At 53.3% G+C, this 12,216-nt stretch overlaps 5 protein-coding genes across 5 annotated transcripts; 1 reads left to right on the top strand and 4 right to left on the bottom strand.

Annotated features, from left to right (window-relative positions):
* Nucleotides 1-185: 185 nt before the first annotated feature.
* On the bottom strand, nt 186-3,688 carry ACET3X_001228 (uncharacterized protein; the record flags this gene model as incomplete). The annotated part of the gene is made up of 3 exons (XM_069446496.1): nt 186-512; nt 565-2,968; nt 3,018-3,688. The coding sequence occupies 3 exons, from the start codon at nt 3,686-3,688 to the stop codon at nt 186-188; spliced, it is 3,402 nt and encodes a 1,133-aa protein (XP_069311470.1).
* Nucleotides 3,689-4,860: 1,172 nt separating this feature from the next.
* Nucleotides 4,861-5,856, bottom strand: ACET3X_001227 (uncharacterized protein; the record flags this gene model as incomplete). Its single annotated transcript, XM_069446495.1, has 4 exons — nt 4,861-5,028; nt 5,087-5,257; nt 5,308-5,712; nt 5,761-5,856. 4 exons carry the CDS (start codon nt 5,854-5,856, stop codon nt 4,861-4,863), a joined length of 840 nt encoding a protein of 279 aa, XP_069311469.1.
* Nucleotides 5,857-6,259: 403 nt separating this feature from the next.
* On the bottom strand, nt 6,260-7,839 carry ACET3X_001226 (uncharacterized protein; the record flags this gene model as incomplete). Its single annotated transcript, XM_069446494.1, has 2 exons — nt 6,260-7,345; nt 7,396-7,839. 2 exons carry the CDS (start codon nt 7,837-7,839, stop codon nt 6,260-6,262), a joined length of 1,530 nt encoding a protein of 509 aa, XP_069311468.1.
* Nucleotides 7,840-8,794: 955 nt separating this feature from the next.
* On the top strand, nt 8,795-9,867 carry ACET3X_001225 (uncharacterized protein; the record flags this gene model as incomplete). Its single annotated transcript, XM_069446493.1, has 2 exons — nt 8,795-9,035; nt 9,185-9,867. The coding sequence occupies 2 exons, from the start codon at nt 8,795-8,797 to the stop codon at nt 9,865-9,867; spliced, it is 924 nt and encodes a 307-aa protein (XP_069311467.1).
* A 1,252-nt stretch (nt 9,868-11,119) lies between these two features.
* On the bottom strand, nt 11,120-11,525 carry ACET3X_001224 (uncharacterized protein; the record flags this gene model as incomplete). The annotated part of the gene is made up of 2 exons (XM_069446492.1): nt 11,120-11,203; nt 11,259-11,525. The coding sequence occupies 2 exons, from the start codon at nt 11,523-11,525 to the stop codon at nt 11,120-11,122; spliced, it is 351 nt and encodes a 116-aa protein (XP_069311466.1).
* Between the last annotated feature and the right edge of the window lie 691 nt (nt 11,526-12,216).

Genomic DNA, 12,216 nt, shown 5'->3' with positions numbered 1-12,216 from the left:
GGATGGCCCGGAAGTATAATGATTTGTTGGCATCGCTCAAAGTCAAACCAACCATGTCCAGCGATTGCGCGCATGTCCAATCGACCTTTGCTCCCAGATCCAAGCATTTCCCAGCCCATTCTTGGGACTACAATGTCAATTCCAGAGACTCCAACATGCGAACATCTATCGTTATTACCCCAATTCTAGAAAGCACCAACTTCTTGACCTTCCCTAGCCAGCGTCTCAAACACTCTTGGTGGCAGCTTGTACTTGATAAGCCCGGCAAAGACCATGAGGTCCTTGGCTTTCTGCAGCAGCTGATCCGCAAGTACCTTGCGCATCCTGTCTTCGAACTGTCCAGACAGCAGACGCCCACGGTGTCGCGAGCAGCAGCCGATGCACCAGAGAAGCACGTTGCCAATATTGCGCGAAATCTCTGGTGGATATGAGTTGAAGCTGTTGGCAGTAGCGCGAATGTCGCTGACATTGCCTCCAGCAGACAGGGGGAGGATACGAAGGTTTTCGATTTGCTGCATGGCTTGTTAGTGAATGATCGCACAAGACAGAGATGGAACCACTTACGCCGAGTGCTGCCATGTAGTCGCCAGCCTCGATGACCTTCTTTGCGTTGTTGAGCTGGAATAGTATTCCAACCGTATCACGGTTCATCTGTGACACCTTCCTCCACCATAGACTGTTTGCATCGTACAATGCAATAACCTTTTGGGCGAGTTCGACAGGATCATCTGTTCCAAGCATGCTCAAGCTCGACGACGTCAGGTCACTTCGTTGCTGCTGCTGTTGCTGTGACTCCGCGGGTGTCAGTCGTGGCTTCAACGGCTCCAGACGAAGTGGCTCTTGACCGAGCTCTACAGAGAGTGCTTCGGCAAGGGCGCGGTTCAAGATTGTCACAACGCTGTCATATTCGCCAGCAAGGTGGCAGAGTAAGATGGCGTCATTGATGCGTCCGTTGTCATCCGCCATCCTCGCGGCTTCGCTGGTGATGGTGTTCAACAGGCCCATCTCGCCATCGAGCTTAAGCAACGGCACACGTTCCTGAATGAGACCAGGTGTCGTCTCGCCGTTTGACTTGACATCACCCAGCAACGTAGAGAACTCGCGCGTCTCAAGGACAAGCTCACGAAGCGCTTCATGGCAGAGCTCTGCCTGTTGACGTCCTGCTTCACCTGGTAGATCCGCATTCATGCAGATCAGCACCAAGTAGTCAGCTGCAGCATCAGCTCGTGCGGCACGGAAGTCACTAGTGTAGTGGCCGATTATGCGCCCAAAGTTGAGCTGTGGCTGCTGTCGTGTAGTGAAGGTCATGATCTCTCCGCCTGCAGTCGTCCAGTCCGACACGCGCAGTAGGCCGTAGTAGTCCAGAGCAACGGCGAAATGAACTGCAGAGACGTAGTTGTGGGTGTAGAGGTAGTTGATCGCTGGCTCAAACAGACCAGCAAGGGTGGCGAGATAAAAGTAGATTCCATAACCACCCGCAGACTCGGCTTCGTCGTTCATGAAGTGACGCTGACCGATATCCTTGATGGTTGTTCGCAGTTCTTCCAAGCCGAAGATCTCGCCAGCATTCTCTTCAGCGCGGTTGCCTTCACGGGCCAGATTGAATTGCAGCCATACCCAGTCGTCCATGTTCTCTTTGATCGGCGCTAGATTGCGTTGGCTCATGTCACACCGGCCGACGATCTTGTAACAGGCCATCCGGTAGGGGTCTTCCGGCGTCTTCAAGCGAGTCCTCTGGGCATGCGTATGCGCAACCTTTTGTTGCGTATCTGGGTTCAACCTTCGCTCGGGATCGGTGGCGTACTGAGTGATTGCCGCCTGAAAGTTTCTATCGGTGTTTTGGAAGAAGTTTCTCTTCTCTCGTACATATTCAGCAGCCTCGGTGAGGAGACCACCCCTGAGGAGGAAGAATATTATAATCCAAGGAAACTCATCGCCAGCTTCGCCTATCCTCTGGAACAGATCACTGTCTGCACCGAGCTCCTTGAATGCAGCTTTCGCTCGTACAAAGCCTCGGATCTTGTTGAGCATGGAGGGAACTCCACCGACAAGCGCCTCTGCAGGGTTCCTCCGCAACACATCTTCCACTTGCTCCAGGAACTTGCTTTCCAAAAACTTCCGAGAGCCATCGAGTATGCGTTTGCGCATGCGCACGCTAGCAGCAGAGTTTGGTTGTTCATCCAAGTAGTCTTTGGTGAAACTTCGCTCTCTCGGCTGGTTGGAGCCAGGGTTGGAGGCCTCCAGTTCGGTCTTCTCGCCGGTGATTGACATAAGCGCCCCGTACGCGTTTGTAAAGTGCTCTGAGTACTCGGTGCCCGCAGCCTTCTCTACGTCTGAGAATGCATGGAGTACTGAGAAGGAGCTCTCACGTAGCCTGGACTCGTTGAGCTTCTTGACCTCGTCCATGTACTTTTCCTGTTTGTCGCGCACGTATCGGTCCTGAGAAGCAGGTTGCCCACCCATGACAGATTTATCGGTAGATTCGCGCCCACCAAGCACACTTTGAGAGGCACCAAGGACAGGCGGGCCGGCAGCAGACGCGCCAAAAGTCGATCTTCCGTTGACAGACGCACCGCTGTTAGGGCCCATAGAACGACCCTTGCGCCCTGTTGCGCGTCCAAAAGCCCCGCGGGCCGTGCTGCCGAATGCGCCGCTTTGGGATGCGGCCATATCTTCACTCTGTCGACCAAGTCCGAAATGCTCGTATATCCGCTGTCTCTGCTTGTCCCATTCAATCTGAACGTTGTCCTCGAGGAAGGTGTCAAAGTCGCGTTTAGATTGCTCTAATCCTTCTTGAATGAGTGCTAGGGTTGATTGGGAGTGCAGGTTCGAGATGTAGCCGTCTACGTCGTTATCGAAGAGGTTCTGGGCCTGGCCAGGTGCAGCCAGACCGGCTTGAGAAGAGAATTGGTTGAGGTCGCGGAGGGTGCTGCCCATCTTCACGCCAGAGGCGGAAAGCAGGTAGTGTCTACAAGCAGTTAGCACAAAGCAACACACGACTATGAAGTCCAACCTACGCAGCGCGATCCTGGGAGCGATCCTGAACCTGGTCTGCCGAGGGACCTCCAGCACCCAGATTGCGCACCTTGCGTGCGATGTCTCCCAGTCCCAACTGTAGGGACGGCAGTTCGTCAAAGTTGTTACCGCCATTTTCGCCAGCATTGCGCTTTCGTCCTCGCTCGAGCAGATGGTCAAAGTGGGCAGAGCGACCGGTACCAGCGTTTGCCTGGGATAGCGACGCGCCCTGTTGCTGCTGCTGCTGCTGTTGCTGCTGTTGGGGCTGCTGCTGTGTGGAGGTAGCGCCGAAGAGGGAGGATTGGCCAAGGCCGCTCGTTTGTTGCGTGTTGTTGGTCGTTGTCGCTTGCGATGCCGGTTTGTTGAAGAGTCCGCCGAAGCTGCTGGGTTGCGCTTGCGTTTGCGGCTGTGAGGTCGATGCGGCGCCAGCGAACAGCGAGGAGGATGTCGTGGTTGCTGCCGGCTTTGCTCCGCCCAAGCCACTGAAAAGTCCGCCTCCAGTGCTGGGTGCTTGTGTCGTACCGGATTGCGCATTCGAAGTGCCTCCGCCCAGATTGCCAAACAAGCTTGGTGTAGTACCGCCTGATGCGCCCGTTGTTGCCCCAAACAGTCCTCCGCCTGTTGCGCCAGAAGAGGCGGGCTGGGAGCCTCCAAGATTGCCGAAAAGCGACATGGTGGTTGTACGGGGCGGTGTTGTTGATGGTGCCGAAAACAAACCTGGAGAAACGAGATCGCGTTGTTCAAGCTTGAGAGCTCGGACCCCCATGATCCCTGTCTTTCAGGTACGCGTGTGAAAGAACCAGTACTATCAAAAGTTTACTGAGGCACAGATCAAGTGTGAGTCGAGAATAGTTTTCTTTCTTGATCTTCGTTTTACTTGTCTTTCCAGAGAAAAGAACTTGAAGCTGAATTTGGATGTTTGATAAGAGAGTCGTACAACCGTCGTGTCCAGCTGTTCGTCAATGAGCCAAATGAGAACGGAAGCCTGGCCAGATGATATGAAACTTTGCATGCGAAGTGATGGCGACACGACAAACGATTATACATATGTTCAGTCTCCGTCATGTTGTGCAAGCCCAACTCATCTTCGCGACCTATTCTAGCAAACGAGTGACAGTGTTGACTCTTCAAAAGCGAACGTCTATCGCAGTGGTTTCGAGATGCGGCATCCATACCCTAGTGCAATCTCACTCCGACACCTCTTAGGTATGGCTGATTTCTTGCCTTTCCCACAAATCTTTTTCCCTGCCCCAGGGCCTTGGACACACAGTCCAGCCCAATATATTCGCGGCCACCCCTCGAAACCCAACGGGTGGTATCAAGATGGCCGAAAATTGCGAAACGCGAAATCATCGAAAGCTTTCATCTGGCCGAAAGACGGCAGGAATGGCTCCAAGTTGGGTCGAATGAAAGACATTCTTGGTGGTAAAGGCCCGGACGTCTTCGTCGGCTGCGCGGCTGATACAAGAGATTTTGTGGCCAAACGCCCATCGCGATCCCAATGGTCCAAACATGTCAATCTCGACGAGGGTGACTTGGAGTACGCCTTCAATCCTTCCAAGTTCGCCCCTTGGACAGAGGGAGGTGTACTGTCAGGTGGACGTTCTCGCGGAATGGCCTACGACTTCCGCACGCGAAAGTATGTAAATCGGCATCCTCGCATGTGGACAGACGCGAAATGGCAACCGGATTCTTATAAGAACATATTCCCCGAAGCTGTGCGCGATGTGCATGGTAACTGGTGGCAAGATGCACAACACCTACCGTTTCACTTGGGTGGTCCATTGGTGAACCAGAGTGGCACACACGTGTTTTAATGCCTTATTTCTTGGAAAAAGAGTCTTTTCAAATGCAAGCTTCGTGGGTCGCCTCCCATATCGTTTCGAGATTCTCGGTCGTGCTAGCGACCTGTTTACTTCGTCTTGCGGTAGGTGTCAGTGCCGACTTATCGAGGAGGTTTCCGCATCGAGCACACGAAGTCCCTTTCACAGTCTTGTATGCAGCAATCATATCCTGTTATCGTGAGCTTATAGTCAAATCATGCCAAAAGCACAAGAATTCATGTACCTACCAACAGATACTTCAAATCATCAGCGTTTGGCCGAGATGCAATGCATCTTGTGATGGCCAAGAAGGGCTCCGTTGTACCCAAGCACTCGGCGTTGAGTTTGTGTCGTCCGTTCGCTTCGCGCTCGATGCCAATGCGAAATTTCAGCATAAGAGAACCAGAAACAAACCGCATCTGTTAAATGTGTGAGCAGATAGTATTCTTCAGGCGTTTGCATGTCATACATGGATGGTCCGATCGTCATCTTGTGCCTCCACTTTCAGATTCGGGTGTGCCTTGCGGAAATCCACCACAATTCGAGATATATCCGCGTCAGTGAGTGTGGCACCAGCATCATCTACGCTTTCACGTCCCTTGCTCTTTGCCGACGCCTTTGCCTTCCGCGCTCTTTCTACCCATCCGTGGGAGGTTACTGAGACACATTCTGATAGATCTGCATTTGCGCTGAAGCTTTGCTTGACGTGCTCGAATATGCCCTGCATATCGGGATCCTTCCATCGTTTTGTGAGCGCATCTAGGCTGTCCTGGGCACCCTTGACGCCCTCGACATATAGTTTATAAGTCGTGGAACTCTGAGGACGATGGAAAGGCTCGATGATGCGCGGAATAGCTAAGCGCGTGTTGTTTATCTGTCGCATATCAGTACAAGTCCAGGGAAGGTGTTGCGAAATACTCACCTGCGCCTGAAGCTGCTCCAACTGTGCGAGTGCTGCTGTACAATGCGCTTCGTCCCAGCCAGCGCCGGGTTGCGCTGCCGCTTCGGTGGCACCCATAGGATAATGTCAATAGAAGCAAGAAATAAGACAAGCAACAACTCGAAGACGATGCGAGAACAAAAGGTGTATAGGTAGTAATAGGATGTGACAATGTGAATCTTCGAGGCCGACCGTGAGTGAAGTGAGAAGAGCGACCCACAGACGCTTGACGATCGGCGGGTCCACCCAGCGCTCCTTCCCCACTGACCCAACGCGCTTTCGCGTGATCACAAAGCCATCCACACTTCACCGCGCAAAACTGTGAACAACGGCACGCGGGAACGTAGCCAGGAGCGCTAGATAAGCTGAAGGAATATATATTTGAAGGGAAAACTGCATGCTGGGGAGATATGTAATACTTGACGACTCTCAAACAAATCCCTTGCGCCTGGGGTTGATATACAATACACGCACAAGCTCCTCACAGCTTGGCTTTCGCTTTGGGAACACTCTCTTGAGGGCCGATGAGCGGATCGTAGACATTCATTCCCAACGTGTCATGGGGTACAGTGGCAGTGTGCATGCTAAGTCCTCTTGTGTCAAGCATAGAAGGATTCAGGTCCGCAATGCTTGAGGCACCAATAAGGCGCATGTTCATCTCCATCTCATCCTTTAAAAGCTGCATAGCCCGGTCGACTCCTGGGAGACCGTATGCGGACATGGCGTAGAGGAAAGGTCTGCCAATACCTACACCCTTGGCGCCCAGTGCAACGGCCTTGATGATGTCTGTGGCACGTCGGACACCGCCATCAATGTAGACTTCAATGCGGTCTTGCCAGCCGCGTGCGCGAAGGACGGGCATAACCTCTGCGAGTACTTCGACACCCGAGCGAGCGAAATCGAGCTGACGACCACCATGGTTCGAAAGAACTACGCCGTCGACACCAACCTCGACAGCGCGGATGACATCCTCAACACACTGCACGCCCTTGAGAATAATGGGCATTTTGGTGATGCTCCTGAACCACGGGATATCTTTCCAGCTGAGGCTCGGGTCAATAAAGGACGAGATGGCACGTGCGGCGCCTTGACTACGGTCAACATTCTCTCCGCCGGTGCTCTGCACGTTGCTCCCGACATCGTCGAACTTGCTCCGCATGTCTTTCTCGCGACGACCGAGCTGCGGTGCATCGACGGTAATGAAGAGACCCTTGCAGCCGCGTTTCTCGGCGTGCTGCACGATTCGCTTGGTGACCTCCCGATCCTTGTTGACGTACAGCTGCAGCCATTGGACTTGACCGTCTTTTGCTTCATCCATGATCTCGTCGAACGAGCAAGATGCCAGTGTCGGTATCATCTGAATGACGTTGTGCTTGTGTGCGCCGCGTGTGAGCACAACTTCTCCCTCTGGATTGCCGAGCTTGCCTAGCGCTGTCGCAGTGACATAGAAGGGAATATCGCATTTGGTGCCGAGCATGGTGGTGGACATGTCGACCTTCTCGACATCGATGAGTACGCGTGGCCGGAACCAGATCTTGTGAAATGCGTTGTGGTTTTCTCGTAGCGTCTGGAAAGAGTCAGCACTGCCTAGAGACATGGTGTTTGGGATCAGCCTACGATTTCGTCGTCTGCACCACTAGAGTAATATGCCCATGCAGTCTTCTTCATGACCTTGCGCGCGACAGCCTCAAAGTCCATCAAGTTGTAGCATTGCTCCAGGATGGGCATGCGCTCAATGCGCTTCTGTCGCTCTTCCTCATCAGGGTCGATCTCTTTCGCCTCTTCCTTGACCGTGTTCATGTCCACCTCGCCCAAGTGCTTGGATTTGTCGAGATACTTGTCGAGCGTGTCGGGCGGGTGGATGGGCTCGAATGCCTCGGTACTATCCTTGCCGGCATACTTGAGGATAATCTTTTGGCCTCCGGGATGCTCGGGCAGGAACTCGGTGACATCGTAGGCGCGGCCGTGGACAATGACCCAGCAGGATTCGGCGTTGTTGTGCTCAGCGACCTGCTCGCCGGTGAGCTTTACCTTTTGGGTGTCATTGCTGTCGTGGTTCATGGTCGCGGTCTTGTGGTAGGCGCGGTATGTTGGAGGGCAGGTAATCAAGTCGCGAAGATAGGCCAGAAAATATATGGAGCCGATCTAGGTTATTTCCAGCCACTAGAAGCTTGGGCGGGCGGAAGGGCCAGGTTGGTGACGGCAGCATGTTTGGGGGTGGTAGCTCGGTACATTCATCCCCGCGGGCATCGGATGCTGGTCGCGGAGAGAGAAAGGAAGCTAGTCTCGTAGTGCTCGGGGCGAGCTGCATGTCGGGCCTGTCGCATCTGGTATCCCGTCTTGATCGTCGACCGTCGGCCGCCGACCATTTCCCCTAGAGATATATCGTCCGTCTGGGGAACGTTGACTTTTTTTTTGTTTCAGGGTAAGCGATGGCATAGCGTTTCCCAGTTGCTCCCTATCGGTCGCGTGGAAGCAGCGGCGCTGCTCCGAAACGCGGGGTAAGCAACGACAGCTAGCTGGGTGGACATGACGTGCATAGTTGACTGACTGCCCAACCCACGAGAATCAACATGGCGCGTCATCCCCAGGATGGTAATCAGTCTCAGAATGCGATCACGATGGGCGCCCATCCTTCCATCTTCGATGCGTCCCTCGCCCATCTGATTCACATTGGCTCGAGGCGTCTGTCACATGGGCTTCCCTAGCCAAGAGAATCGGTGCAAGCGCCAAACACGGTGGACTGTCATTCGGTCACTCACCTCCTGCCTAATATTCCCACACTGGCTCTACGCCGATTCTCTGCCTCTTCCCACAGTTGGCCGGCGACACGTCTTCACTGCACGCCATGCAACTTGTCCTGCGCCCGCCTACCACGCATTTCCTTTCTTCCTGGCTCCGGGGCACCGCGCATACCTGAGTCGACCCCACAACATCCGCCTGCCGCCCCACCCCTGCACCGCCGACCGTCGACGTATACACACACCTTTGGCGAGTGACGACAATCGGTGCCGCCATGTCCAACAGCCTCGAAGCAAAGATTGTGGTCCTCGGCAGCCAGGGCGTTGGGAAGACTTCCCTCGTCCACCGATACGTTAAGAACGCCTTTACGCCCCCAACAACACAGTCGACCGTCGGCGCATCCTTCTTGACCAAGAGGGTCGTGGACATCGACACGTCCACCGTGGTCAGGTTACAGATATGGGATACAGCAGGCCAAGAGCGCTTCCGGTCCATCTCCAAGCTGTACTACAGAGGTACACTATGAATTTCCTTACTTCGAAACGTCTTCGCAGCCTACCGTGTTGGTTTTTGAAACATCCCCTTTCAAAGGCCGACATCAGATCCCTCCACTCTTGGCGATAACTCTGACACCCCACCGAAAAGCTAACCAACTCTTCCCCAGGTGCAAATGCTGCGGTACTATGCTACGACATCACCGATCCCTATTCCTTCGACGAGATGGGCCGCTGGTTCAAAGAACTCAAAGCCAACCTTGGTGAAGACGTCATCCTGCACGTCGTAGGAACAAAGTCGGACGTCGTGGCCGAAGACCCTGCCAAGCGAAAAGTGCCCTTTGAGCGCTGCATTGAATACGTCGCCGAAAATCTCTACCCTACGCAGAACGGACCGCCACACAGTGCTCAGACGAGCGGCTGGGGCTCTGTACCGGCAGCCTTCCACACCGGTGGTATGGCGTCACCACAGAGTAACCGATCGAGCGGCTTCTGGGGACAAGATTTAGGCTGGGATTGTTGTCATGAGATCAGTGCCAAAGACGGTGAAGGCGTAGACGAAGTCTTCCGTGTCATCACCCGCAAGTTGGTCGAACAGCAGCAGAAGAAGCTCGAAGAAGAGCAACGCCAGTACGCCATGGCTGGAGTCACGCCGGCCATGGACAACAATGGCAATGTGGCTGGATATTTCGATTACCCTGGGAACGGCCATGGCAGTTTCCGCTTGGGCACAGGCGACAAAAGACGGAGTTGGCTGGGCTTTCCTACCACGCCTGGCGTCGCTATACATCAACAAGATCGGGAAGAAGACATCAACCGGGTGCAGAAGAGCAAGAGTGGTAGGTGCTGTTAACATCAAGTCTCGACTCTTGTCACTTACTCTGTGCCTGCACTCCTGTCTATGCTTCCAATTCTCATACTCTACAGAGCTGGCGGGTATTACCACTAGATTCATCCCGGGATACCCACTCATATTCGCCTTTTCTTCCTTTCGTTACCTGTATTTTGCGCCCATGCGTGCTCAAAGTACTTTCATTGCTCTTCTTTGGTCTACCTTACTATCTCCTGTCTGTTTCTTGTAGCGAAGCGTTCGAGCGTGGCCCTTATTCCGTTCATGTCTTGCATTTGGAGCGGTTCTGAGCATGTAATTCGCGTATGGTTTCTCATTGTTCGCTTCATGACAGGCTCAATTCAAACCACAAGAGCGTGGTCCATATAATTTGCACGAATAATAATGCGTCACGCCGAGGCTATAGCCATGCGTACATAGAAGTCAAATTCTCCATTTCAGATACAATTCGGAGTCGAGTTGCTACCAGAATTCCCATTGAATGCAATGAAATTAGCGCACTTTGCTGCTGTCACTGCAAGGCTCTCTCGCCAGAGATGGTGTCTTGGCTGAGCGTCTCGGTCCGTCTATGGTTTAATGAGTTGTTTGTCTGAGGGTGGACTTGAAGACAATCATGACTCTTGCCATGCTCTTATGTAGCGGCTTTCGGCGTGAAACGCGTGAAGTTCAGATCTCTGAGTTTATCTTCAATCTTTTGAAGTCGGTACTACAGCTGAATTGAAATACCCAAATGAAGGTAGTTGAGAGCCATGGGGTCACAGACAAGGCTTTAACACAAACTATTCAAATGATGAACGTGCTGGTAAAAGACGCAAGCACAACACTGTTGAAAGACACTGTGATAAATCGCGGTAAGGTGTGTTTCCCAAACACCTGGTTTCACTGTATGCAGCTGTATATTAACACAAACTATACCTAGCCAAGGCTCACAATTTACCAGTTAAACCTCCACCAGGCTATCGGAATGGGTCTTCCTTGATCACCACCCCAATGCGCCAACTAACAGTGGGCCGAAGAGAGGATGCAGTACTGAGACGAACCCGTGGAACTATGTAAACATCGTATGGCAAACATGTCATGACATAAGTTCAGTCGTGATGGCTGCACGCAAGCTAGTCTAGCCCCGCGTTGTTGTGTGTAGTATGCGCCTATTGTAGAAAGTTTGAGGGGTGTGTATCATGTAGTGTCGAATCCGCTTTGCTAACCATTTTCCATAACGCCATGTGAGATGCTGTGTTGAACATTTGTACCGCCCCTACACAAGTGTGCCGTCTGGCTCGCCCGGCAACCTCTTGACACGCCTCTGCTCCCAGTCCTCGAGGTCTTTAGCCTGTAATCTCTGTGCAGTTGTTAGCCCATGCCCTTCCAATAACCATGTTGTCAGTTGTACGCACGTAGTATTCATCCTTCATATTCACCTTCCTCCGCTCTCCCCTCAGGCCCATAGCCTGCTCGTGTGTTATTTGTTGGTTCTTGCGATCGTACCGCTCATATCGCAGCGCCGTGGCGGGCGTCAACATGAAAGACCCCAGAACAATGGTGGAGAGGAATGGTAGGCCGAAGAGTAGAAAGGGATGTTTCTGGAGCGACTTTCTGTATCGGGCGGCGAGCGAGTTGGGTAGCGTGGCGCTGAAAGATTTCGAAGTGAATGGGCCAGGCATGGCTGCGGCTTAGAGGATGCCAGATCCTGCGGACGTGGACAGTAGGCGTCGATATGCGTATAATCCGTGCTCGATGTATATGGCCTTCGAGGTTGCGATCTCAGGGCTTCGATGTTGGGCAAGGGTGGTCCGATGCTTCGAGGTGGAATGCGGAGCAGCGCTCTTTCCCGAGATGGAACTTAGTGGGGTCTCGTGACTACGCGACTTCGCGTCGACGTAATTCCATGCACTTTCTTTGTGGACCTTACCCATCCGACATGCATCTGCCTACACCGCGCAATTTGTGAAGACAGCCAAATCAGCGTATCAATACCACGAAAAAACACTCGTTGAAAGCCCGACTGCCGGTACCGCACAGCAAACTGCAGAGGACCCCACCCGCGTCCAATCAGACGCCACTCCATCATCAATACCATCTTGAGTCACTCAAAAGTCGTACGGACATCCGCCTAAGGTCAGACCTAGCATCATCGCCAACAACCAGGCGTCAGGCCATCTTCCAAGGCCACACACAGTTTCTTACCCTACGCGACATGCCACGTCGGTAACGTGCATCATGGCCCGCAAAGGCGGGAGCTCGACTCAGCGGATGGCACCGCCACCAGTGACTAACGGCAATTCGAATGGCGCTCCACCCCCTTCGACCATCGCGGCTCAAATCGTGCATAACGCTTCAAATGTCAATGCGCGG

The sequence above is a fragment of the Alternaria dauci genome, chromosome 1 (assembly GCF_042100115.1).
Source record: "Alternaria dauci strain A2016 chromosome 1, whole genome shotgun sequence".
NCBI classification, from domain to species: domain Eukaryota; kingdom Fungi; phylum Ascomycota; class Dothideomycetes; order Pleosporales; family Pleosporaceae; genus Alternaria; species Alternaria dauci.
Note: the sequence above shows the minus strand (reverse complement) of the source record. Positions and strands in the feature narration are given on the sequence as shown.